The sequence below is a fragment of the Myotis myotis genome, unplaced genomic scaffold (assembly GCF_014108235.1).
Source record: "Myotis myotis isolate mMyoMyo1 unplaced genomic scaffold, mMyoMyo1.p scaffold_m19_p_2, whole genome shotgun sequence".
Lineage (NCBI taxonomy): Eukaryota > Metazoa > Chordata > Mammalia > Chiroptera > Vespertilionidae > Myotis > Myotis myotis.
The window spans coordinates 23547249-23574635 of record NW_023416324.1 but is presented as its reverse complement, the minus strand read 5'-3'; the positions used below and the strand labels follow the sequence as shown (position 1 = coordinate 23574635).

The 27387-nt window shown below is 53.7% G+C and overlaps 1 protein-coding gene and 1 pseudogene across 4 annotated transcripts; one reads left to right on the top strand and one right to left on the bottom strand.

Moving 5' to 3' along the window:
* Positions 1-603: 603 nt before the first annotated feature.
* ZC3H12A (zinc finger CCCH-type containing 12A) lies at positions 604-10260 on the bottom strand. Of its 4 annotated transcripts, XM_036349310.1 has the most exons (6): positions 10124-10260; positions 8873-9323; positions 4231-4370; positions 3106-3340; positions 2346-2452; positions 604-2172 (listed from the first exon to the last, which is right to left on the bottom strand). In XM_036349310.1, exons 2-6 carry the CDS (start codon positions 9241-9243, stop codon positions 1316-1318), a joined length of 1710 nt encoding a protein of 569 aa, XP_036205203.1. In that variant the 5' UTR covers positions 9244-9323; positions 10124-10260; the 3' UTR covers positions 604-1315. The 4 variants fall into 4 exon arrangements, with proteins under 4 accessions (XP_036205203.1, XP_036205204.1, XP_036205206.1 ...); XM_036349311.1 differs by lacking the exon at positions 10124-10260 and having other exon boundaries at positions 8873-9583; XM_036349313.1 differs by lacking the exons at positions 8873-9323; positions 10124-10260 and adding an exon at positions 5477-5637.
* Positions 10261-18108: 7848 nt separating this feature from the next.
* On the top strand, positions 18109-22655 carry LOC118677455 (annotated as a pseudogene).
* The last annotated feature ends 4732 nt before the right edge of the window (positions 22656-27387 follow it).

The following is a 27387-nucleotide window of genomic DNA, read 5'->3' as shown; positions in this document are numbered from 1 at the left end:
ACTCCTTACAACCCTTCAGGTACCATTATTATCCCCATTTCATAGATGAGGCAACTGAGACCCAGAGAGGAGTAGTCTTTTGCCCCAGGTGACATAATCGGTGGCAGAGCCAGTTCTTGAGTTTGGGACTAGGACTCTACCCTCCCATTGGAGGTTACCCTGGCCTTGCCTCTCCAGCTGCTCCTGCCCCAGCGCCCTCTGCCCCGCTCTCCACTCCGACACCATCTCTACCCACTCCACCAGCTCTCCTGGAAGCCACCTTCTCAGCCAGGTGGTTTCCCATCCTCAGTAATGGTCACAGGACAGAAAAGGGGAAGAGCTCCCCCCACTCCCACCCACTCCCCACACCACAATTTCAAGACAAGCTCTTTCTACTTCTGCTTCTTACCTCCCTCTTCTAGAGGCCTGGCCCAGGGGTGGAGAGAGAGAGAGAGAGAGGGAGAGAGAGAGAGAGAGAGAGAGAGAGAGAGAGATTGAGAGATTCCTCTGCCCCAGAGGGACTGAGCAGTCCTGGTGGGGCTCGGCAGGCCCATGTGCACACCTCTGACCTCCCATCACCCAAAGACCAGCTCAACCCGCAAGCACAACAACGACCATCACCTCTTCAAAGGGTTCACATTGTACTTTATTGATGTGTTGGGGAGGCAAGGACTTTCCACTTAAAACGTTAACATTACATGTGTCTCCCCCCACTGCGGGGAAGGGTGAGATGACTCCAAGAGCAGAGGAAGGGGGAGGAAGAGAGGGTAGGGACAGAGGGCTCTGGACCCCTGGCAGGGGTGATGGGATAGGTGAACTGAATGGACAGGTGGGTTATTAAGAAGCATCTTGCTTACTAACATGAAGCCTCATGTCCGAGAGCACGGATGAGGCCTCATTGGCTTAGAGGAGGGGCCCTTGGAGGGCAGGCACACGGTGCCCAACTAGCCAGCCAAGACTGGCACCCCAGGGACGGGGTGGAGGTGGGGGGCCGTGCACAGGGCCCCCAGCCCAGGCCTCTGCTCCCCCGGCCTCCCTCCCCGCCCTGAGAGAAAGGAGGGTTTGGGCTTTAGCCACGGACCGACGGCCGTTACCGGCAGCGTCTCCTTAAACTACAGAGATACAATGTGCATCAACAGGGTGATCACTTCTGACCCACTCAGGCAGACAGCTAGAGGTGCCGAGTGGGTCAGAACCAATCCTACAGTATCTTTGGTTTGTGGGTTCCCTTCCCTACTTTAATCCTCCCCCTTTCCAGCCTCCAGGGTGGGCTGTGGGGCTGAGAATGGGCTGCTCAATGGCCCGCAAACCAGCCAGACAGCCCTGGGAGGGTTTCCTATTCACTGAGGTGCTGGGACTTATAGGAGAGGATCTCGGCAGCCAGCTGCTGGGGGTCCAAGAGCTGTGGGAAGCGCCCCATCACAGCCTCCACCAGGCGTGGGGGGAAGACGCCACACAGCTTGGTATACACACTGGCTCGCTCCTTGGCCAGGCCGCCTGCCCCACCCCAGGTGCCCCTGTCAGCCCCTGGGCTGGGCACCTGGGGCTCCTGCAGCACTGGGGTGGGTTGGGGCAGCTGGTATGGCTCAGACCAGTACTCTCGAGGTGGAAAGGCTGCCGGTGGAGGTGCGTAGTCGGCAGGGACACTGAAGTGGCCGGCACCCACAGCCCGCCCGAAGGCTGGAGAGAAGGCCGGAGTGGCTGGGAGCTTAGCCTCATAGGGGTTGTAGCCAGCATAAGGGCTCCCTCCTCGACCCCCCCACAGTTCTGACATCTGGCTCTCCAGGGAGCCGATGCCTGAGTCCAGGCAGTCCTGAGAGGTGTACGGGAGGGAATCCAGGGTCTGTGGGAACCAGTCCGTGGGCCCAAAGCTGCTGCCACTGCCCCCACTGGGTGGGAGGCTCCTGCCTGTGGTCACTGGGACAAAGGTCTGGGTCAGACCCTCTCGGTGGGACCCTGGGGCTGCCTGGGCTCCCAGTTTCTTCCCTTCCAGGCTGCACTGCTCACGCTCTGGGGGCAGAGAGCCAGGCTGAGACGGAGATGAAGGTCGCTGGCCACTTTTGTCCTTGCCGGGGGCCCTCGGGGGCGAGAGCAGGGCGTTGGCACGGAGCTCATCAGCCACGGAGCGCTGGGGGCGGCTGGGCCGCTCCGGGTGGAAGAACCGGCACTTGATTCCGTAGGTGCATTTTCTTCCTGGAGACAAGGAAGGGGACTCTAAGCAGGGGATCTCTAGGACCGGGGGGGGGGGGGGGGGGGGGGCACAGGAAACTTGGGTTTGGGTGGTCTCTATGAGGAAGAACGTGGGTGCAGGTGAGAGGAAGGGGAAGGAGCGAGGGGGCCAGGGAGGGTGGAGCTGGGTCTCTCACCATAGGGACATGGCTGCTTCCTGTGATCAGCTGTGAGTGGCTTCTTACGCAGGAAGTTGTCCAGGCTTGGCCCGTGACGGCCCAGGGGGTCATCGGGGGGCATGAACCTGCAGAAGAGGTGGGAGACATGAGGGGGACTTCCCAGTGCTGGGAGCGGGCTGGGAGTGAGCCTCCCCTGGAATGACGGGAGGGCAGCTCCTAACACTGGGGCCTGTCCAGCAGGACATCCCTGGGCAACACTCATGCTGGGCGCTCTCTGGGGCCAGAGGGGATTGGGCAACCGGAAAATCTGAACCCGAGGCTGCGTCCACTGGTCTCAGGTCAGAGATTCAGTGCTGGGAACCCGGAGGCTCTCTTGGAACCATTGACCACATCCTCAAATGAGGATTAAAAAAAAAATTAAAAAATGCTATAGCTCTAGCCGGTTTGGCTCAGTGGATAGAGTATCAGCCTGAGGCCTGAAGGGTCCTGCGTTCGATCCTGGTCAAGGGCTCAATCCCCAGTAGGGGTCGTGCAGGAGGCAGCTGATCAATGATTCTCTCATCATTGATGTTTCTACCTCTCTCTCTCTTCCCCTTCCTCTCTGAAATCAATAAAAATGTTAAAAAAAAAAAAATGCTACAGCTCTACCCTCCCAATCAAACACCCCTGCCTCAGCCCGGTCCCAGCCTGACCCTTCTTATGTGGTGCTGTGTCCATCTCCCCATCAAAGCCACCTGGATCCCCCCAGCAGAGGCCCCTCCCTCCGGCGGCAGCGTACTTGTCGTTGACGAAGGAATACATGAGCAGCCGCTCCTCGATGAAGCGCTTCCACTCCTGCCGCTCGCCCTGGAGGTCCCGGTAGGTGTCGTTGGAAACCACCACCCCGTCAGACTCGAAGGCCAGTTTCACGATGAAGCGGTCATCGTAGCACACCACTCGCTTGCCACCCACGCGCCTCGACGGCGTGAACACCAGGATCTTCTTCTTCTCCAGTTCCCGCAGGATGTGCTGGTCTGGGAGGGGCAGGGGTACAGGTCAGAGCCCAGCCTGGACCCAGAACCGGGCCCACTGGGCTCCCTAACCTCCTGGCGCTGGCACAGGAGCTCCAGGGACGGACGCGGCTCTGCTGAGGCCACGGCCACACTCAGCCCCTCCCCTGGGCCTGGCACACCTGGATTTTTAGGTTTGCTGCCTAAAAATCCAGCACATCTGAGAACAGGCCTGCAGGCCTGCTCAGCAGAGGCTCCGAGCCCAGAGCTGGGCCTTAGCCTTCTCTCCTTCTGCGTATCAGCCTGCTCGTGCCACAGAGGGCTCGGCCCCGGTGCTCACCCCGCCGCCCGTAGGGGTCCGTGAATGCGCCCCAGCGTGGAGATGTGTCTTGGCTGTCTCCTGTGTGGCCAGGACAAAGCTGCAAGAGCCCATGGGAGAGGCCACTTTTCCTAGAGCGGGTGGCCCCAGCCAGCCTGTCCCAGTCTCAAGACTTCTAGGGAAACGAACTCGGGTGTTTCCCCTCAAAGGTTAGGGGCTCTTGCAGGAACAATGGTGAGCAGCCAGCATGCGCTGAGCACTGACTATGTGCCAGGCGCCCTTCTAAGCACTTACGATGCGTTAACTCGTGATCCTCCCAACAACCCCGAGAGATGATCAACCCCACCCGTCGCCGGTGAGGAGCAAGCGGCTCTGAGCAAGGTTGCCAGAGGGCCAGGGCCAGGACTCCAGAGCCCATGGGCTCAGCCACCGCACTACGCTGCCCCTGGGGGTGTGGAGAGAGCGCCCCACTGTTAGAGGAGGGAGGTGCCCAGTGCTCAGAGGCAGAGGCTATGGCCACACACACAGGGTCTGCTCTGGGGAGAAGCAGGGCTCCTGGGGCGGCCAGCCCGCCCCCTCCAGAGGTGTCACTCACCTGTGATGGGCACATCGGGCCGGGGCTGCTCCTTTCTCCAGGATGGCACGAACACCGTGATGTCTGTGTGGCCCCGCTCCAGAAACCAGTTCACGGCCAGCAGGATGCCCCGGCAGGAGAAGACCTCCTTGTTCCCATGGCTGTGGGGGAGAGGGGGGGGTCAGGAGGGAGGGGGTCCCACTCCAGCCCCTGCCCTGGCTCTCAGCCCACCCCTTTCAGGCCGGGGCCCACGCCTGCATTCCCTGCTGGTTCCCGCAGCGCCCAGGATGACCAGACCTGGGACTTTCCCTGAGGTCCCATCTCCCAACAGTGAGGAAACGCCCAGGAATCTGGCAACACTCGCTCCCCATGTGGGGGAGGGTCAGGCTGCTTGCAACACACCTGGGGGTGGGGGAAAGGCGCTGGAGACTTCTGGTTCCTGCCCCACCCGGGGTGCTGGGACCAGGGGACACAGATGTACACAGGCAGACTGAGTCACCACACTCCCTCATCCAGGGGTGGGGGTGGGGAAGGCACCCGCCCCGTAACAGAAGAGAAACCAGATTGTTCTGGATTAAAGTTCAGTCCTGCACTAACCTCAGGGGCTGGGGCTGAAGAGGATGAAGGGGAAGGAGCCACACCCCCACCTCCCGGGAGGGAAGGCAGCCACTGATGCGGGAGGCTGCTGCGGAGCCTTTCAGTTTGAAAGTGAAAGGACACAGCTTTTCCTCTCAAGACCGCCAATTCCCCAAATGCCTAAATTGCCCTGTCTTCTCTTCCCCCCTCTCAGAAGGGCATGACCTGAGGCAGGAAGACAGTCTGGACCCGGGGACTCCGAGAGGAGTTGGGACACGGGACATGCCCCTGCCGTGGTCTCATGACCACACCGCACCCCATCCTGATGCGGCTGGATCCTGAGTTGCTGCTGGGTTGCTCTGGTTCAGTTTCCCTATCTGAAAAATGGGCCTGGTTGTCTGCAGCCTCCTCAAGAAGGGCCCATATCAGTGGGACAACTTTCCTGTTTGCTTGAGGCCAAAGACAGTCCAGCAAAGTGGAGGGTCTCGCTGGATTCTTGGGTGTGTGTGTGGGGGGCGGGGAGGGGGGGGGAGCTCCCAGGTAATACTGGGTGTGGTGGAAGAGCTCCGGACCAGGCTGGCGGGCTGGAGGCCAGCTGGAGATCTCTCCCCAACACTGCTGGCCTCCCACTAATCCCTCAGTGAACAACTCAGACTCTCATATTTGGCAAATAAAACAGAATAAACGTTACACAAGAGACTCAAGTCCATGGCCGACCACATCCTGTGGGTGGCTTCTGGTGGTGGTGAGGTGATAGCTGAGCCCCAAGAGAAGGTAGGAAGGCAGGGCAGCTGGGGGCACAGAGCTATTGGCGGTGAGGCCGGGACTCCCGGGTCTGAAGGTCTCTGTAAACTGCAGGGGAGGCAAAGTCCGGCCTGAAGACAGTGCTCATTCCTGCCAGGTGGGGCTTCCCCGCCAGGTGCATCCGCCAGCCGCTAACATCCACCAGCGCTCTGCTCCAGGCCCTGATCTATGAGCAAGCCCCTGCGGAGGGTATTCCCATTAAAGGCTCCTCTCCCCTGTAGTCAGGTGAGAAAACGGTGGCCCACAGAGGACAAGTGGTTGCCAGCACCACACAGCAGCAACTGTGGGACAGGGATGCCACCCCAGAACCTGTGCTCAGAAGCACCATGTCGATGCTCAGACAGGGGCCAACCTGGCGGTAGGGATGGAGGGGGATGAGCGGGTACCCAGCTTCTCCGGGAGGCCAGGCGCATCCCACACCTCCTTGCTCCATCCATTCCCAAGCTAGCTGCAGCGAAGGAAAGCCAGGCTGAGAGTCCTCTAAGATGCCCTGGCTGGTGGTAAGAGAGAGAACCTGAACCCAGGCCGGGGCCACTGGATTGCGTTCTTGTCCCCAATAGCAAGATCTGAAGTTAATTAGGAGAAAAAGCTCCCAGCCCTCGCCGGTTTGGCTCAGTGGATAGAGTGTTGGCCTGTGGACTGAAGGGTCCTGGGTTTGATTCCGGTCAAGGGCACATGCCCGGCTTGTGGGCTCAGTCGCTAGTGGGGGGTGTACAGGAGGCAGCCAATCAATGATTCTCTCTCTTCATTGATGTTTCTATCTCTCTCTCCCTCTCCCTTCCTCTCTGAGATCAATAAAAATATATTAAAAAAAGAAAAGAAAAAGCTCCCAAACTTGAGTTTGTACTGTGTTAGGAGGCAGGGGCAGGCCGGGGACAGGAAAAATGACGCATCTGGCAAACTTCTCCCCCATCAGGTCCCATGTGAGGGGCCAGCACCTCCGAGAAGCCTTCCCTGGCCTTCCAGGACGGGTAATGCCCGCTGGCTGTCGGGAGGCACGCTGGACTGGGAGGGCAGTACCAGGTGCTCCGCTCCCCACATCACCTTACTCCCTTCCCTGGGCCTTCTGCTCTGTCTTCCCGAGACTGCAGGGGTGCGATCATCCCTGGCTTGGCTTCCTCTCGCAGGTATGCAGTCTGCACGTGCACCCACTTACCTCCTCCTATACACACGTGTGTACATGCAATGCCCCATCCTAGGCCAGTATCTTCAAGCCCTGGGACTTCATGGAATGCCAGGGCTTCCAGGTCAGCGCACTGCCTTTGTGCATCAAAAACCTTGGCTGGGACAAGTCTGATCTCAGCCTGCCCCTCCCTCCTAACACTTGGTACAAACTCAAGTTTGGGAGCCTTTTCTCCTCATGAACTTCAGATCTTGCTGGTGGGGACAGGAAGGCAACCCAGGGGCCCCAGGCCTGGGCTCAGGTTCTGTCTCTTACCTCTAGCCCTAGCCTTCAGAATGTCCCCGGGGCAGGGAGTCAGAGCCTTGCTCTTGGCAGAAGTAGAACATCACAGACAGCCCTCCCAGGCCGGGAGTGCCTCGACAGCTACCTTCAGGCCCTCCCAGTGCAATGGAGGAAGCTGTAGGCACAGGAAAACCAGATATCCTTCCACCCCCACCGCAGTCCTGTTTGCCCAGAAGGTCAAGGCCCCTCAGCCTGGCTAACTAGACCCTGGTAAGAGACTCAGTGGCTCCCACCCTAGGACAGAGGGCTGGGTCAAAGCCAGGCTACCCAGGTGAAAAGATCTGCCAGGGCTGGGCCCAGCTAGAGAAAAATTCCCTTAGAAGGAAACAGAGGTGAATTTCCCCACGATTTGCATACGGTGTGGGCTGGCCCATCTGCCCTTGTGGGGGAGGGGGCAGCAGGGCAGGAACCCAGAAACAGCTGAGACAGGAAGTCTGAGGCTGGAATTCCCCTCCGCCAGAGCCTCAGCTCAGAAACCCCCCGTGGCTCTGCCCCTCCAGCCAGCTCCTCTAGCCACCCCCTCCATGGTCTGCCCCTCCTCCCTCCCAGGCCCCACCTTCTTCTGCCAGGATACAAACACACGCACACACAGCACATGGCTGCTCCCGGCTCAGCACTCTGGCCCATAGACCTATCCAGCCACACGCTGATGGAGCCTGAGAGGGGACCCCTGACTTTCAAAACACATGCTGTGACCAGCAGCCACTGGCACATGGGAGCCAGCTTTACCCAAACTTCTACCCATTTCAGAGATGGGAAGACTGATCTAAAGATGGCTAAAGCTGGGCCAGGACCAACCAGACAGCTGACTTGACCCAGCTGGGCAATGGGAGGGGCAGAAGGGGGCCAAGAGCACGGAGGCCTCAGGCAGTGCACCTGGGAGGTCCCTAAGAGCAGCCAGTAGCCCGGCCATGTCTGGGGCTCCCCGTCTACACCCATAGGTACTTTTCCTCATTGGAGGGACTAGAAGGAAGCAGGGCCAGAGGCAACCCTGGCCCCAGCCCATCCCATTCCATTAAAGCCTGTGTGTGTGTGTGGGGGGGGGGGGGGGGGAGGGGGTGGGGAATGGGGTTGAGTCCTGGCTCTGGCCCCAGGCAGTCCCCAGAGCCCAGTCCACCGTAGGTGGCTCTAGCTGAATCACAATAGACCCAGCTCACCTGAAGCCAAAGCATCAGGTCACTGGCACATAGGCCCCACAAAGAGCCAGAGCTCGAGATCACCCTTGGTCATAGCCACAAAGGCCTCAGGAGCTGGCCTGCTTCCATGGGAGCCCAGGCCCTGAATCATTGTAATAGTATCAACTGCTGCTGTTTCCTGAGCAGCTACTCTAGGTACTGTAGTGACTCCTTCCAACCAGCACCTGAGGGCTGGGTGAGAACTGTTAACAGGAGAAGAAAGCTCTGTGAGGGCAAATGACTCCAGGCCCTTCTCGGATGAGCTGGAGCCGGTCTGATTCCTTCCGCGGTGCTGCCTCAAGTCGCAGGAGAGGAACTTGGACCCTCAGGAAGGCAAAGAGCACAGGGTGAGCTCTGGAGACAGAGGACCCAAGTTCGAATCTGTGTTCCACTGCTCCCCAGTAGTGTGACCCCGAGCAAGTCTAAAACATCCCTAAAACATTCCTAGCAAATCCTCTTCCAAGAGGCCATGAGGATTATGGGAGCCTCCTGACGCACAGTAGGGCCTCACTAAAGGGCTTTCCTTTCCTTTATAAAAGTATGTGAGAAGATGTCAAACTCTTTCCTGAAGGCCCCTCTACCAGACATGCAGACACAGGGCCACCATTCCCAGCCACGTCTCCGCCACCAAAGTGACACGTACCTCATGGCCACATTGCTCCCGTCGATGACCACGGGCCTCAGGTCACTGCCCTCCTTGTCCTCCTCCAGGGATGAGGGCTCCAGGGTGGGAGCCTTGGGGGTGCCCCCACCCCGGGGGACCAGGGGAAGCTGAGGACAGGGGTCCGGCGAGGCCTGGCGCTCCCGCTCAGCGGCTGACCCGTGCTTCACCAGCTCGCCCAGCACTGTGTTGGTGTCTGCGTGGACCCCCAGCTTCTGCAGGACGCTGTGGATCTCGGCGGAGGAGTAGCCCAGCTTCCGGAAGAAGTCCACCTTCATCTGCAGCTCGGCAGCAGAGGCCTCCTCAGCGGGGGGGTCCTGGGCTGGCCTGTCTTCAGGTTCCCACAGACTCATGGTGGGGGCTGGCTTCTGGGTGGGCCTCTCTCCACCAGCCACTCACAGATCAGACCGGCGCAAGGCACCAGTCACAGCTCCTGGTAGGAAAACCACAGGGTTAGGGATGGGGAATGGCTCTCTTCCACCCCCCCTCCGCCCCGCCCCACCCAGCGGAAGGAGGCACGCTGGTGGCACTCGGCACACATCTGGTCATCCTCCCACAGCGCCCGAGCGAGGGGTCAGCATTCCCAAGGATGAAACTGAGCCACAGACACGAAGCACTTGCTCAAGGTCATCCGGATGGTAGGCTGGTGTCGCAAGTATTTGAACTTAGTCTGACTCCACCTCCTACCCCAAGCTCAGCCCCACCCCAACCCAAGGGACCCAGATGTCCTGGGAGGCCTTAGAAGACCTTGCCGCGCCCCCACAGCTGCGGGGCGGGGCGCTCCGATGGAAACCCAGCGTTGGAACTGAGCTGGGGGGTGGGGGTGGGGGGACGGGGGCTTCCCCGCCGAGGCCTTCGCCCCCGCCCGCCTGCCCCACGCTCCGGAGCCAGACCCAAGAGGCGCAGAGCCCGTGGCCGACCTCCTGGGCTCGGGGAGAACTTTCCGGGGAGACCCACCGGCCAGAAAAGTTGCTGGAAAACTCTGGTTGGCTGCCGGGCTCGGTGACGCGCAGGCTGTCCCGGCCCGAGCTCCCCAGGCTCCCCGCTCTGGAGCTTGGCCTCCCTTCCCCCAGATCCCCCCAACTTGGGCTAAGTTGGAGATGGTCCCGAGAGCCCTCGAGGCCGGAGGGGACCAGCCCCACGTGCCTCCCCGTCCGGATGGTTCAGGGGAACCCTTCCCGCCCCCTCCCCTGTCCGCGCCCCGCGCCCCGCGCCCCACCGCGTACAACTCACCCCGCCGTGGACCTAGGGCGGCCGGCGGCGTCTCCATGGGTCCGAGTCCCAGGGGCGAGGCCAGCGGCGCCTTTATACCGGCCGGTGGGCGGGCAGGTTGATTAAGGACCCAGACGCGGAAGCCCTGTAGGCGAAGAGCTGGTCGGCCACCGCCCCTTCCTGCTCCGCCCCGCGCCGCCCCGCCCGCCCCGCCGTCGGCCCCGCCCCGCCCCCGCCTCTGGCTCCGCCGCTGCGGCCGCGCGCTCCCCGCCAGGCCGGGGCCGGGGCCGGGGGCGGGGGCGAGGAGATGGAGAGGGCGGAGGGCACGGCCCGCGCGGGGCAGGGGCGCGCAGCGAGGAGGACAGGTACAGCCACGGGCACCCAGGCGCCTGGCAGGTACCCCCACCTGGTGAAGGTGCAGTCGGCTCAGAGTTGGCTCCGCGCACCACGGGACGTAGGTTCATGGTGATAAGACGGGAGCGCTCCACAGGTACGCGGGGAGGAGCGGGCGCACCGAGGTGGGCCACACACACCCAGGGCCAGGCTCGCGTTTTCGGATACAGGGACCACACCAGGAGAGAAAGGCCGGCGCAACCCGCAGATCCACGGCGACGAGGGGCGAAGCAGGCAGCGGAGGTGCACCGACCCCGTCCCCCGTGAATGTTCACAGAATGCTGTCTCACACGCAGCTCCGCACTGAGGCCACCCGGCCCCCGGAGGATGCTTCTAGGGTCCCAGGTCAGCCAGTCTTGATCCCACAGGGAGCACAGGACTTTATAGTGTCTGCCCCTGGGCTTAGCTGAGGGAGACAGGGTTATCATGCCCCTTTACCCTAGAGAAATTCCGAAAAGGCTCCACCGTCCCGGCTGGAGAGACTGGGAACCAGGAGCCGGAGCTCCCATTCCAGGGCAGCAGATGCCATCTTTGCCACTTTTGAAACCACCAGCGACCTAGGGCAGAGGGGAGACTCTTCTGGTGGAGTAAGGGCTGGCACCTGCCTGTGTGTGTGTGTGTGTGTGTGTGTGTGTGTGTGAACACGGAACCCACAAGCTAGAGGACCAGCCCATGGCAGTGCCACCAGCTCACTTTGCAGATGGGGAAACTGAGTCCCAGGGAGCCAAGTACTCAATACTGAGTTTCCTGTGTGAGCCAATACTTCTTATATTTTCTCGGCCTTATCGTAGGTATGTGTCCTGTAAGGTTACATGTTATTAGTGTTGTGACCAAAAAATGTTTCTTGTAAAAGACACCATATACCCTATACATGTGCAACTTAATGGGTAGTAATAATAAAATATCCACGTACCTGTCACCTAACTTAAAAAACAGACCTGTGCCAGCACCTCTGAGGCCGCCGTGTGCCTCCATTACAACCTTGCACCCTCATCTTGAACAGCCACTTTCCTGAATTTTGTTCCAATTGTGCTAATAATTTCTTTGATTTTTAAAGTTTTAGCATCTTTGTATGCATTCCTAAAAAACATATTGCTTAGTTTTGCTTTTTTTAACTTTGTGCAAGTGGAATCATTCTACACGATCATGTGACTTCTTTTTCATGAAGCATTAACATTCTTTTACTTACTGGTTTTAGAGAGAAGAAAGGAGAGAGAGAGAGAGAGAGGTATTTCTCCTTCCTCTTATTTATGTGCTCATTGGTTGAATCTTGTATGTCCCTGATTGGGGATCCAACCCGAAATATCGGTGTTTCTGGACACCCTCTCACCAACTGGCCTACCTGGCCAGAGCAGCATTGTTTTTTATATTTATTATTGAATAATATTCCATGGTGGAATATACCACTGATTATTTATCCATTAATGTGTTATTAGTGCTGTTTATAGGATTTTTTTTTTTTTTTTACTGTTACAAAGAGCATGCCTATTTTAATGCAGTTGTAGGGGTGAGGGAACGGACTCTCAGAGACTCAGAAAGGCGAAATCACTGGCCAGGTCCTGGAGCTGGCAGAGCTGAAAATTCCACAGCTCTCTCCACCGCACCCCTCTCCACATTGTTCCCGGAGGCCACAGACCACCCCAGGGAGGCAGCATGCATTCCTAGTTCTGTCCTGAAGCTGCTCCCCTCGTCGGGGGCCCCCCAGGGATACTGCAGCCTCATCACATGCTCACAGCCACTCCCACTGAGCCTGTGTAGGCTGCACCCCTCAGTTCCTTTTGGAGCTGAGAAAAGCTTAGCGATGCCAAGCATTTAGTCATTGTAGTAACTAGCTTTAAGATAGGAATAATAGTAAGTAACGAGTTCAGGTTAATCATCATAATGATAAGTCAAGAATGCCACAGCGATAATGCCTCACATTTATAAAGCACTTACCAGGCGGTGGGCACGGTGCCAGCACCTTGCAGACACTTCCGTGCCTTTGCATCTGCTCCTTCCCCAGCCCAGGAGTGTTCCCCTTCCCCGCTCCCCTCTGCTGCCTGGCCAATTCCATTCATCTTGTTGATGATGTCACCTCCTCGGGGAGGCCTGCCCGGACTCCTTAGATGCTGAGTTGCTTCCTCCTCTGTTCCTACGTGCTGGATTATGATTGCCTGCTTGGGATCTCCTCTGGGGCCAGGACTGGGCTGGGACTCCACCCATGCTCCCAGGCTCCATGCTGCCCAGCACTGTGCCAGGGGGAGCAGCGGGACTGGGTGATGAGTCACGCAGCTCTGTGCCCTCCCAGAGTGAGTGAAGTCTAGCTCTCTTCCGGCTCATAAAGGCTGCACTTCCCTGAGAAGCCCACTCTCTTCTGCAGAACCTAGGGCTGCTCCGGGGGACCCTCTTCCACGGAACCCCTGCTCCACTTCCCGCTGGATTTTGCAAACCTTGGCCCCAATGCCCAGGAGCCCTCTGGGACCTCATGGTGCCCTGCCACACCCCCCTCTGCCTCTTGCATGCATGATGCAGTGGCTGGTCTTGCCAACTTCCTTCCTGGAACTTTCCTGCTTTCCAGACACCTGCCTGCACCTGGACAGCCTGGGTGAGGTCTGCAGAGCTCCAGGACTGGCCACCCCTGAGTGGGGTTGCGGGGGGGGGGGGGGGGGGGGGCGGGAGGGGGGGTGGAGACTAGAGAGAGAAAGGTCCCAGGAATTAATTACCTTGGCCTTTGGTAGCTACACGGGGCAGCTCAGACTGTGGTGGATGAAGGAACTAGGTCACCTCTGTGGGAAGGGTAGGCAGGCTGCTCCCAGCCCTTGGCAGAGTGACTGCAGAGGTTAAATTCAACAAGGCCTGAGAATGGGGGAAGGGCAGGTTCCTCTCAGGTTTTGAGGCTCCTGGTGTATTTATAAAAGACTCGTCACAGGCATGTGCCTTGACTGGGACTCTAACTGTGACCTCCTGGTTCATAGGGCGACGCTCAACCACTGAACCACACTGGCCAGGCCTATTTCTAGTTTTGATGATGTGGCACCATGGTGTGAGGTAACATGAGGGGAAATTGAAACTGAGAGAGAAGTATTTGGGAACAGTGTGTACTATCTGGCCTGGTGGTTCAGTTGGATAAAACATCGTCCTGTACACCAAAAGGTTGCGGGTTCAAATCCTAGTCAGGGCACATACCTAGGTTGTGGGTTCAACTCCCAGTCAGGATGCATTGGCTAGGGGGAAAACTGATCTATGTTTCTTTCTCTCTCTTCCTCTCTCTCTCAAATCAATGAAAACACCCTTGGGTGGGATTTAAAAAAAAAAAAAGACTTGTCGCAATAGAGATACAAAAATCAAGGTTTATGTTTTAAACTGCAGTTGAACAAATTGAGTCTGTTCATCACATATTCAACTGCAATGCAATATATCTGGACTATTTGCTATTCTTCCCTCAAACCCGTAACCCCAGAGGAAAAAATCAGACAAACCCCAGTTGAAGGACATTCTAGAAAATACTTGACCAGGACTCTCAAAACTGAAAGGGGCGTGAAAAGCACGGAGAGACAGAAATCACAGGCCAGAGGCTGGGAGACATGCCGACCGGAAGCAATATGGTTTCCTGGGTTGGGTCCTGGAACAGAGAGAGCATGGATGGGAAAGCCGGTTCAACTCAAATCCCATCTGGACTTTAGTTGACAGGGATGTACCAATGCTGTTTTTATTTCTAGTTTATCTATTTTTTAATTGATTTTAGAGAGGAAGGGAGAGGGAGAGACAGAAACATCAATGATGAGAGAGAATCATTGATCGGCTGACTCCTGCACGCCCTCTACCTGCAACCCAGGCATGTCCCCTGACTAGGAATCTAACTGTGACCTCCTGGTTCATAAGTCGACGCTCAACCACTGAGCCACACCGGCTAGGCCTATTTCTAGTTTTGACGATGTGGCACCATGATGTGAGGTAACATAGGGGAAACGGAAACTTAAAAGAGAAGTATTTGGGAACAATCTACTATCTCTGCAGCCTCTGTGTAAATCTACAATTAATTCCAAAATTTAAAAGTTTATTTAAAAATATAATTTCATGGGCCTTGCAGGTAGTATAGGGCCAGATGTCGTTGTTCATTTCCATTGGTACATACAAATGACGGAGTAGAATCATTTGGAGATAGTGTCCAAAGTCTAAACTCGGGGACTTTTTGTCTGTGGGGGTCTGCCCAGCTGGCCTGCTCCCCTCTCCTATTTCAATTCAGCTCCCCCTGCTCCCTCATTTCTGGACCTTGAATGCTCACATTCTGCACTGTGAGGGTGGGGAAGCCCAAAATCTCTGTTTTATTCGCCGGGGAGACTGAGAGAGGGAGAGGGACTTGCCCCTGGTCACTTGGCAAGTTAATTTAGTCAAAGCTGAGAATGGGACCAGCCAGGCTTCCTCCACCCAAGCATTCCTGGCCCTGCTCGCCACAGACATGGACCAGAGGCACACAGGTGCTCCGAGTGCTGGTGCTGACTGTCCACGTGAGGAAGGCGCTGCCGAACAAGAAGGAATATGGTAGCTCTCAGGTGTCTGTTGGGGAGCGTGGTTGCAGTGAAGTTTTCCCTTTGGCTTCACTGTGAATCCCACCTGGTTTGGAAGATCCAGGAAGAGGTAGGATCTAAAGGAAGGCAAAAGGGTGAGGCTGCCTGCGCCCCGCTCCCCTCTCCTCCTCCCCCCTCCCCCCTCCAGAGCCACTGCCGAGAAGGGCTCAGAGGGAATGCTGTGAAGCCCTGAGAGTGTGCAGAGGCGTTGGGTCCCAGCCTTGAGGTTGAACCCTTCCTGATTTGTACTGGACACAACTTCAGTGACTCACTGGGAGCTGCCAGAGAGGCCCTGGCCTTCCCTAGGGCCAAGAGACTGTGGGTTAGGGCTGAGGTGGCCCTGCTGCTCCATGTGCTGGGGTGGACATTCTTGCCCTCTGGCCTGGGAGGGGCCTGCCCCTGTCCTCGGGCCCCACTTCTGCCTCCTCACTGTGTTCCCATCTGAACTGTAATGGTCTGGGCACCACCGTCTCCCCACCTGACTGGTTCCTTAAAGACACATCCCTGGGACAGGACCTGGCACAGGAGCTTGGTGAGTCAAGGCACGAGTGAACCTGAGTGGTTCCAGGCATGTTCTGCTGTGGACATCTCTGTGGCGTCCCCTTTTCCAAGTCCAGCTCATGGACGTCTCGTGTATGAAAAGGGCAGTCACAGGCCTAAGAACTCGGGAGCTCCTGTAATCTTATAAATAAGTCTCCAACCGAGCCATCTGTGAAGTCAGGTGGGAGTGGAGAGCTAAAAGCCGGACACAGCCCTAGCTGGTGTGGCTTAGTGGATGGAGCCTCGGCCTGTGGACTGAAGGGTCCCGGGTTCAGTTCCCGTCAAGGGCATGTGCCCAGATTGTGGGCTCAGTCCCAGTAGGGGCCGTGCAGGAGGCAGCCGATTGATGATTCTCTTTCGTCAATGATGTTTCTATCTCTCCCTCTTCCTTCCTCTCTGAAATCAATTTAAAAAAATAAGCCAGACATGGATGAACCAGGCCAGGGCTAACCACAGTCAGGAGCTTGCTGCCTGCTCGGCTGAGTCAGCTCCTGTGGGCAGTGTGGCCACCCACAGATGGGGTTGTCATTGTGACCAGCTCACAAGATCCTGGAAGTCACTACTACGCAGCTCACATGCTGGTCAGAAGTTCTGACAGGCTTTTGGAGAAATCGCTGGCGAATAAACATGCCGTAGGAAACTTGCCGGTTGTGTCTACAGCACCCTTGGCCCGATTCCCCCTTCGTAATAGTCCTGGGAATTTCCCAGCCTTGTGATCTGGTCAGAAATGACCCCATTCTAAGGGTTCGACCTAACTGGCTTAAGCAAATGAGAATATTGCATTTTCCCAGCTGTAGTCATTGGTTGGAAAAAGGCACATGACCCAGTCAGGCCAATCTGAGTCTCAATTCTGGGTCCTTTCTTTCTTCATCATCTTTTTATAAGAGAACATTTATTTATAAGATTACAGAGGTAGAAGAAGCACTATGTAGGAGAGATGGGCTTAGGAAGAAGTTATAGAGGCAAAGGAAGGGCCCCAGGAGCTTGGGAGTGAGGAAGGGCATGGTAACATTACCCCTGAGGCGGGCAGGGGGAAGGGGAAGGGGAAGGGAAAGGGAAAGGGAAAGGGAAAGGGAAAGGGAAAGGGAAAGGGAAAGGAAAAGGCGAAGGCATGCTCCCAGGAGGAGGTGGAGAGTGGAGGGAAGGTCCCAGGGAGAGATCTCAGGAGACTAGTCAGCAGCTTTCCATGTGTGTCCTCTCAGGGTCTAGGTCTCCTCTGAACGGTTGGTGCCCGGGCAGGAGTCATTATTCAGTGCAGCTGGTCCTGAGGGCAGCCATGGGGTCGCTGGTCTGGCTTGATTGCTTTTCTGGGCCTAGAGCTGAAATACAGCTGAGGCCTAAATGTTATCTCAAGGGAGGAAAGGTCAGGGGGTCCAAACTGCATGACCAGGGATATGCTAGGGGAGAAAAGGTCACCCTAGGGCAGTGATGGCAAACCTTTTGAGCTCGGCGTGTCAGCATTTTGAAAAACCCTAACTTAACTCTGGTGCCGTGTCACACATAGAAATTTTTTGATATTTGCAACCATAGTAAAACAAAGACTTATATTTTTGATATTTGTTTTATATATTTAAACGCCATTTAACAAAGAAAAATCAACCCAAAAAATGAGTTCGCGTGTCACCTCTGACACGCGTGTCATAGGTTTGCCGTCACTACCCTAGGGTGAGATCCCACCATGTAATTGCTCTTTGCTAGTCACCCAGGGCTTTCCACCCTGGGAACCTTCTGTACCTGAGCACCGTCCTTGCTCTGCTCATGTCTGTCTCACTGCCAACCACAGAAGGATGTGAGGAAATGAGTTATTTGGCACATTCATGCTAAGGGTGTTCATTGATAACACGTTTTTTGGAGAATATTAGGGTCATAGCTATGAAAAATTTAAATGTGCATAGTTTTCAACCCAGAAATTGTACTTCTAGAAATGTATGTTTACAGAAATACTAATATAGACACATAGATATACCAAGAATATTCATGTGGCATAGCTTAAAATCGCCAAAAAATATTTTTAAGTAAAAACAATGTAAACATGCCCAGCCAGTGTGCTCAGTGGTTGAGCATTGACCTATGAATCAGGTGGTCATGGTTCGATTCCTGGTCAGGGCACATGCCCGGGTTTTTGGCTCAGTCCCACTAGGGGACATGCCGAAGGTAGCTGATTGATGATTCTCTCTCATCATTCTCTCTCCCTTCCTCTCTGAAATCAATAAAAATATATTAAAAAAATAAAACCAATGTAAACATCCATCAATGTAATATTTGACAGTGGTTACATAAATGATATGCTCACTTATTTACACAGAAATACAGAGCCACTAAAAGAATGTGATTACTCCTTATATACCCACTTGGAATTCTGTTGTTAACTAAAAACAGTAAATGGTACAGTGTATAGTATCATCCCATCTTCTTTTTCAAATGTATTTTTTAAAAAAATTGAGTTTAGAGAGAGAGGGAGGGAGAGGGAGAAGAGAGAGAGAGAGAGAGAGAGAGAGAGAGAGAGAGAGAGAGAGAGAAATATCGATGTAAGAGGAACACAGGTTGGTTGCCTCCAGCACGCACCTGACCAAACCTGTGAACAGGAATCGAACTAGCAACCTTCTGGTGCATGGGATGATGCCCAACCAACCTAGTCACATGGGCCATGGCCCTACTTTTAAGTCCCGGTTGATGCACGTATACATTTATAGAGCTATATGTTGGCATAGCATTTTTTAAAAGGCTGAAAAAATGCATGAGAAGGTAGTGGAGATATGTGAAGTTGTTGCTTTTATGCGGTTTTCTAAATCTTTCAAGCATTCTATGTTAATACGTGTTAATCTTTTAATTGTACCTGAGAACGATAGAAAAGATCTTGCCTATACAAGCAAACTAAACTGCAAGCCCATCTTATTAATACTGAATTATGGTACAAAGGAAACAAAAATGAGAGTATGTGAAGATTTTAAAACGAAAGTACCACTCTTTGTTTCCACTGAAAATTTTCAGTCAAATCAGGTAGAGATCTGTTATAGGACAGTAAAAGAAGTTAGGAACATTCCAGGACAAGTGGAGTAGGGAAACTAAAGACAGTTAAGCAGCAGTTTGCAGCTATCTAGTAAATCCTATCTTCCCTAAACCAAGAATACTCAAGCGTAAATGGGTGGCGCTTCTCCTCCCCAACCAGAGGGTACAGAGCTTAAATCACCCTACTTAGGGAGACAGGTAGCAGAAATCCAATTAGTGCCATTGGCCAGCCACACCCAAGGACGGATAAATGAAGACTTCCTCTTGAGCAAAGCAGCCTAGCTAAGCTCTCCTGTTGCTTCTTCTATCCCTTCCTGTCCTAGTGTGTTTTGCTGGGGTCAGTAAATTCTTGCTTGCTTTTCTACCCTTTGTCTCTTGATTGAAATCCTTCTTTCAAGGAGACAAGAACCGAGGTCTGGACTGTGGCTCCGGCGGGGACATGGCGGGCGTACTGAGTGTTGGGGTGCACCTGGAGGCCCTTTCCCAGGCCATCAGTGCCCTCCAGGTGGGCGCTCCAGGGTGAGCAGGGTGTTCGACTGCCTGAGGAGGGCGTGCGCAGCAAGGGGACTCTGGAGGGCCGGGAGAAGGCCTTCATCGCACACATCCAGGACAGCTGGCACTTGGTCAACCGGGACCTCAAGTAGCTGGAACGTCTGAGCAATCTGCTAGGCCAACCGCCTGAGAACATCCTCTCCAAAACAGCAGCCTGTGGAGCCTGGATCCCGGGCAGGACAAACTCCTCTCTGCAGGCAGCTCCTTCAAGCGTACACATGGCCCAACAAGCGCAGTGCCATGCAGGTCTGGCATCGGGGCTTCTGCATTCACAGTCATTGAAACGTCCCGCTACCCAGATGGGAGCGTCTGCGAAACACCGACCGAAGGTGCAGCCCACCGCTCTCGTCCTGCCGCCTCAGTAGGTGAGGACGTGATCAGCCGCATCGATGGGATGTTTCCTGAAGTGTCCCTCCAGTTCTCCAGACCCATTGGAAGGTCAGCGATGCTTCTGGTGACCTTGGGCAAGGTGTTGGACGTGGTTGTCGTCATGCGGAGCCTGTTCATCGACCAAACGATAGTAAAGGGGGACCACGAAAACGTCCACGCAGAAGACGGCAAGCTGGATGTATGGTCCAAAGCCAACTCCAAGAGTTCCAGAAGGTGACAGACCGTGCCACCACTGCCCGCTCTACTACCCGCTGCCCCAGATGCCGGACGTCGCGGTCCGGTCCTTCGTGACCTGGCTGAGGAGATACATAAAGCGGTCCCAGGCCCCGTGCCAGCGCTGCGTGAAGTGCCCGCAGGACGGCCTCCCCGCCACATGGGGGACTTCCGGACCCTTGAAGCCTTCCACGACACCTCCTGGGCCTTTTCTTTGAACTAACTGGGAAGCAAGCTCTCTGTTTCTCGCCAATCACAAATGAGAAAAGCCAGCAGTGCCAGGAAGTAGCTTTAGGAGGCCACCTTGTGACACAGCAGAGGAGGCAGAGGCAAGGGACTGAAAGAACATAGGGCCTTGGTAATAGCTGCTGGACCAAGCCTTGCCTGGAACTACTCCCAGTTCTAGACTTTTTGTAAGTTCATAAATTCTGTCACTCCCAATCAAAAATATCCTTTATAATGGTAACAATAATTACTTAGTAATTATTACTGGTAAGTAGATAATAATTACCTAAATACAGCTTAGGGGATAAAATCTTACAAAATATGAGGTCTGTGGGAATGGTTTGGAAATAGTAAAACAGACTTTTAGTGATGAAAGGTCAGCAAATGGTTGATCTAGTTCAAGTTTTACTGTTTGGCACATGGTAAAGCTAAGGCTCAAAAGGTCATGAGATTTACCAAAGGTTTTATAGCTTCTCAGTAGGGCCTCTTGACTCGGCCCATTAGTTCTCCACGTTGAATGATCCTAATAGGAATGCTCGAATGCCTATCCATTCCTTGTGAAATCACTGCATGTCTTTCTCTCTTACCTGTTTTTTCAAGAGGCAGAGAAAGAATGGCAATAATCCTCTCCTTTTGCAAATAGGAAGGCAGAGTCCAGAGAGACTTCAAGATTTGCCAAAAGTCCCACAGAGAGGCAGTGGTAGAGCTGGTTCCAGAGGCCAGAAATCCTGAATGTCACTCGGGTTCAGCCCCCTCTAGCTCGCCCCTTGTGCCTCCATTAGGGAAGGAGGAAAGGTTAGGACCGTGGTCTGATCTGGCCGAGTGTTTAAAGAGGACTTTGAGTTGTAGGAGCCAAGAAAGTGATTGTGATCCTTGGCTGAGGGGTCCTTTCCCCCAACCTCAGGGAAACCAACGTTAGGAAGCTCAGAGAACACGGAGGATATTTCTGTTGCCAGAGCCTCCAAAAGAGAGGCCAACCTAGAGAGATGGGGGACTGCATGCATTAGATTCTGGCTTCACAATCCATGTGACCTCAGCTCTGATGCCTCCCCTCCCCTGTCCAAAGCCTCCCGTGGATCCTCCACCTTCTCAGTAGCCACAGGGTTGACTTGTGCAGCTGTCCAGGGGCTGCCCTGCATTATGGGGATAACGGTCTGAATGGCACCCCCTGGAGTTGTGCGGGTCACAGCTTGCACAGCCAACCATACACAGGGAGTCCAGGTGGCTCATTTCTCAATGTGTTTGGACTCCGATGGTTTCCACAGCAATGAGTGACCCTACAGCCCCTTTGGTGAATACGAAAATAATTTCATCATTTTTATAAGATGAAGCTTATCTTGAGAAAATTTATTTTAGATCAGCCTGACCCCAGCAATTGTATTAAACGTTTACATTTAATAAGATTTACTATTTTTGAAGGCTACTTTTGACCCTTTCCTATTTCATAAATGGTGCTGCCTGTTTAACAGAATTTAAGTAATTTTGTGAGGGAAAATCAAGATTCATGGACAAATAAATGAAAAATATTTCATCAGGCTTGGTTTGGGAACTGTATGCTGAAATTATCATTATAGATTGAAATTTAACTGCATGCTATGAATTAGAAAAGTAGGTATACTCGCTTTCAGTGCTTGGGAGTTTAGAATTTTTGCCTCTTATGCTCCATTTCTGTGATTTACCTAGTTATTTTGAAAACAAATTTTGTGCTTTGTTTCTAAACAAGGAGGTAAGAGAGAAGATATCATCTCTTCAAATATCCCATTTCAAGTATGAATAGCTGTTATTTCCAAAAGATGAAAAGCTAAAATGACTATATTTTCTCTTTCTAGTGTAGGTTTTGAAGTACTAGAGACATCTTAATATTCTACATAAGGTTTTTTTTTTTTTTTTTTTTTTGAACAGGTGATACATTAACAATGCACTAGTAACATATTCAAAAAGTACAGGTGTGTTTATAACAGAACCAACATCTTTTTTCCCCCTGTCCTTAAAATGATTCTGCTCTCCAGGAACACGGCAGTTAGCCGTTTCTTATGTATCTTTCCCGATAGAATCCATGCTGTTGCAAGCAAATATTTGCACGTAGAGATTCTGCTTTGTTGCTCTTTATTTCTATACAGACGAATCTCTCTACACAACCAACTGCACCTTGCTTTTCTCAATTTGTCATAAACCTTTGAGACAATTCCAATCAGTGTGCGTTACATGGCCTCGTCACTGAAAAAGACTCAGCGGAAAATCATTCCTTTGTAAGGATTACCTAGGCCATCTTTGACTGATGGACATTCAGGTTGTTTCCGATCTTTAGCTATTGCAAACCACAGCGCAGTGTAGACCCCGGACTACTCACCGCTTTGCAGTTGTGCAAACATGAAGTAGGATAAACCCATCTTGCTGGGTCAAAGGGTGTATGCGTTTGCCAGGGCTACTGTGACATAGCACCAAAAACTAGGTGGTTAAGCAACAGAAATTTATTGTTTCACAGTTCTGGAGGCCACAAGTCCAAGATCAAGGTGTGGGCCGGGTTGGTTGCTTCTGAGAGCTGTGAGGGAGAATCTGTTCCACCCGTGGTTTCTGGTGGTTTTGCTGGCAATGTTTGGTGTTCATTGGCTTGTAGACACATCACCCCATCTCTGCCTTGATAGTCACATGGTGTTCTGTGTGTGTGTGTGTGTGTGTGTGTATGCGTGCGTGTGTGTATGTGCATGTGTGTGTGTGTGTCCCCTCATTTCCCTCTTTATAAGGACACCAGTCATATTGGGTTAGGGGCCCACTCTACTCCAGTATGACCTCATCTTAATTGATTATATCTGCAATGATCCTATTTCTAAACAAGGTTAAATTCTGAGGTATTAAGGGTTAGGACTTCAACATATGAGTGGGGGGAGGCACAATTCAACCCATAACAGAGAGTACGAACATTTACTTTTAGAAAAATATTGCTAAGATGCTCTTCATAGACATTACCTTCCCACCAGCAATGAGGAAACAGCCTGTGTCACCATCTCCTCGCCAGCACATCAGGTCTGTTGATCCATGACATCCTAGTAGATGAAAAATGGTATCTCATTGTAGTCCGGCTGGTATTTCACTTTTCTCATATATTTTCTTATCTATTGCATTGCTTTTATGACCAGTTGTTTACATCTTTTGCCTAGTTTTCTATTGAATTATTGGTCTTATATCCTTACTGATGTGTGGGTCTTTAAAGATGAGAAATTAGCTCTGTGTGATATATTTCAAATATTTTCTTTTCCTGTTAGTCAATTGTTTTTTGACTTTGTATATAAATTTCTTTTTCCTTTTTACCCAGGAAAAAAAAATTTCAACTTTCTGTAGACAAGCAGATGATTCTGTTTATGGCGTGGAGGTTTTCTAAGCTACTCATGAAGGCCTTCTCTATTCAAGATTCTGACACAAATTCTTCCATTGTTTTCTAGCATATTTATGGTTTCATTTTTATGTATAGTTTTTTTTTGTATCTATTAGAATTAATTTTGGCATAGGTGTAAGGGCCCAACTGAGTTTTCCTGGGGATAAGCCCACAACCTGGGCATGTGCCCTGACTAGGAATTGAACCCTGACCTCCTGGTTCATAAGTTGATGCTCAACCACTGAGCCATACCAGCTGGGCCTCCTTCTTGACCTCTCTGTGCCACAGTTTTAGCCCCAAACTAATGTGATCTCATCACATTTTAGTTCAGTCCCAAACAAAAGTGATCTCAGGCTCCATCTATAGAGATATAAGGTTGAAGATGAGGGAGATGATAGCTGAGGGTTGTGTTCAATTCTGGTTGACATACTTTTTTAATCCTCACCAGACATGCTTTCTAGTGATTTTATTTAAAATTTTTTTAAAAGATTTAATTTTTATTTAAAAAAATATTTTTTAGAAAGATATGTTTTTATTGATTTGGGGTGGGGGGTAGAGAGAGAGAGAGAGGCATTGATGTGTGAGAGAAACATTGATTGGTTGCCTACTGCATGCACTCCAATGGGGTTCAAACCTGCAACCCGGGTATGTGCCCTGATGGGAATTGAACCTGCAACCTTTTTGGTGCATGGGAAGATGCTCCAGCCAACTGAACCACCCAACAGGGGGCTGGCTGCCATACTTTTGAGGGGACAGGGAGAGACCAGAGTCCAGCTTGTGGAGGGTAAAGGAGAGTGAGCACATGGGATTACTGACCTTGGAGAGGAGATACGCAGAGGGGCAGAGGCAGGAGCAGGAGCACAACCCTGCCTGGCTTCAAGGGCCCAACTGGGGTCCTGGGGACAACAAGGGGCTGAGCACCAGCTCTGACCGCCAGAGCCATCCCACACTGCAGAGGATTGCGATGAGAGGCAGTGGGCACCCCATCGCCGGGCGTGTACAAGTAGACGGAGCAAAGGCCTCCCTTCAGGCTCTCAGTTTCAACAAAAAGTTCTAGACCCTGCGGACAGGAATTCTTGTTCACTATATACATCCATATTATAGTCAACAGATACGTAACCCATATTTCCCCCATTTAAAAGTATACTTTAAACATGAATATTACTGAAATTGGGACTTTCTTACGATCATTGTGCACATCGAATGCACCCTTCTTTCTGAAAAGTTGTTATTCAAGCATTTGTGAATTAGCAAGATGGAGTGTGCGATTCAGGAGGTCTTTTGACAATCTGTGTTTCATCTTACACTTGGCCCATTGGAATGTCTGTCTTGAATGAAAAGAAACCTATCTAAACAAATAACATATATTTTTAAAAAGCCACCATTCTCCTCTTAGTGAAGCCGTACTCGGCCTACTGGGTGCACCAGCCGTGACATTCTGCCTCGTCACTGCCGTCCTTGCTGCATCCGAAAGGGAACAGAGACAGGCCATTCAACCGTTCTTAATACATTCCCAACAGCAGGTTCTCGGCTTGGGCGTTAAACATTCCCGTTATCACGAGATGTTATTCCTTCCGTGGGTGAGAAGCTACTTCTCCATAAAGAGAATTCGGAGAGAGCTCTTTGTTCTGCGGGAACAACACCTGGACTTGAATATGTCCATCCTCAAAAGGAGATCGTTCAGAATGGACTGAACTCAAAACACTCAGACCACAAGGACGGAGACTTTTCTAAAGAAGATACTTCCCCCCGAGGCGGAGAGCCCTCGGGTCCCTGCGCTGGAGGTTGGTGGGGGCCCTGGCGCCCTGGCATCCATCTTGCACGGTGAAAGGATGATCATCATTGCCCGCCTCCCTGCCCCACTCCGGTATTTTGGGGCCTGAATTCATTTAAAACATTTGTGGTTGCAGGAGGCTTTTTAAAAAAAATTATTATTATTATGAAGCTGCCGAGGAGATCTTACCATGAAAGACTATTTTAGAGAAGAGAAAGAGGGAAGCGAGGCCAAGGCCGCTGGTGCCCTTGCTGTGGTTTTGTAAAGGGCGGTTCCTGGAGCCGGGCCACCTGCGGACGGTGCTGGCGGGCGCCCACGGACCTGGGTTCGAACCCCTCTCTTTCACCCCGACCTTTGGGAAGTTGTGTTACCACTGGCCCCGTGACGCCCTTTCCTGGAGCCCGGGGCTGGAAATCAGCCCCTGGAAGCCCTGACATCAGAGGTGACGCGAGTCTTCGCAGGGGATGACTAGGCAGAAGCGATGCCGCTCCCTTTCTCCTGTCGGGGCGGCGCGGGTGTGTCGCCTCCGACCGACCCGCAGCTCCCCAGCTGCCCGGCACCCCGGGCTCAGGGCCCTCCAGGCCCTCCCTCGCTCCTTGGGACCTGGCCGGGCCTCGGATCATCCAACTCGTGAACTGGTCTGTGGCGCCCCCTCCTGGTGACCGCAGAAGTGCTTTGCTAACAGACAGTAGCGGGGTGAGGGCATGTGCTGGGGGGTGGGAGCGGCTGGGGAGAGGTCAAGCGGGGGGGGGGGGGGGGGAAGGGGGGGCGGGGCGGGGGGCGGGGTGGAAGGAGACATGTAATACTTTAAACAATAAAGAATTTAAATTTTTAAAAAAGTGCTTTGCTGGGGTCCAACCTCCACTCCTGGGGCCGTTTGAAGGATGAAAATTCGGTCCTATGGAGTCCGGGCTGGGCTGGGCCATCTTGAGCCCAAATGGAAGGGACCATCGAGAGGGGCCTATGCAGGGTTTCTATGCTAAAAGCGCCCTTTGGGGAGTAAGGCCGCTGGGGTGCTGGAGGGTGCATGAGTGGAGCTTTTCCCTGAGCCTGGGAAGGGCAGAGGGACCCGCAAGGGAAGGGTGGTAGGTTAGGGTTTCCGAGGAGAAAACAAAGCCAGGGAGGGGAGAGCCGCTGCCGAGGGAGGGCTTTGCCGCAGCCCCAGCTGCTGACCTGTGGGCTGGCTCCTTCCCCTCTTCTCCCCGAGGATGGGCACCTGTTTCAGCAGGTGAAGGGCCTCAGTGAGCCCCGTCTCCTAAGAATAGAGAAAGCAAGAGGGATTCGAGTTACACACCAGGCAGAATTATTTCTCAGTTAAGATGGATGAGGGGCCTCAAAGGATAGCAGTGGGGAGGGCTTCCCATCCGGATGAGGCCCCCTGAAGTGGGTCTGGACGAAGACGGGAGACAGCCCCCTGAAGCTCCCCGTCTTTCCGGAGGCGCCATGACGAGGGCGTTGTCCTTGGGGGTCCCAGGATGGAAAGGCCTCTTGTGAGATTCCTGGTGGCTCTGGCCTCTGGGGATGGGATGAACCTGGGTGGGTGAGGATGGGTGGGCGGGTGGTGGGGGGAGAAACAGGGTCCAGAGTCATTGCCCCGCATCCTGCCCCACTTGGCGAGGCCATCTTCCTTCACTTCCCAGCTGGTCTCTGCTCTGTCCCCCCATGTGCTCTGATCCCTCCCTTTCTGTAAGGGCGCTCCAGGTCCGCCCCCCCCCCCCCCAGCTGTCTGTCGTGCTCCATCCTGTTCTCGCCCCAGCACCAAGCACATCACTGGTGCGCGGTGAATATTTGATGACTTCCGTTGACTTGGGGAGGTGCTCCAGGCCTTCCTTGGCTCTCGGAAGGATTTGGCAAGTGGGGAGGAAGGCAGAGCAGGCTTGACTGGTGGGTGGTTTGGGCAGCCCCTCCTCTCTCTGCACTGCCCCCTCTCAGGCTGTGACCGCCCAGGCAGGGTCCCCCTCTCCCTTAGTTTAGACACCGTCCTCACTCTTAGGCCCTTGACACCTTCTCCCAGGCAGAACCCTCCTCACCCAGCCAGGCCTCTGATTTCCCACTCTGGGCCCATCCCCACCATGGCTGCCCTACTTGCCCTGATTGGGCTTTGACCCCCACACCAGCTCTCCCTTGTGGACACCCCCTCACCCCATTAGTACTTCAACCCTCCAGGCCAGGCTGTCCCTTGTGATAGACAGTCGCCTCACCCAACTGGGCCTCTGATTTCTCACTGGGCCCATCCCCTGCTCTGACTCCCTGCTCTGGGCCTCCAAGC

Excerpts from the sequence above, each read along its gene's own strand:
- ZC3H12A (XM_036349310.1), bottom strand. The coding sequence starts at position 9,243 with ATGAGTCTGTGGGAACCTGAAGACAGGCCAGCCCAGGACCCCCCCGCT. Across the intron at positions 2,453-3,105 it reads TATTCCTTCGTCAACGACAA|GTTCATGCCCCCCGATGACC; the intron begins GTACGCTGCCGC and ends CCTCTTCTGCAG. Across the intron at positions 2,173-2,345 it reads GAAGCAGCCATGTCCCTATG|GAAGAAAATGCACCTACGGA; the intron begins GTGAGAGACCCA and ends CCTTGTCTCCAG.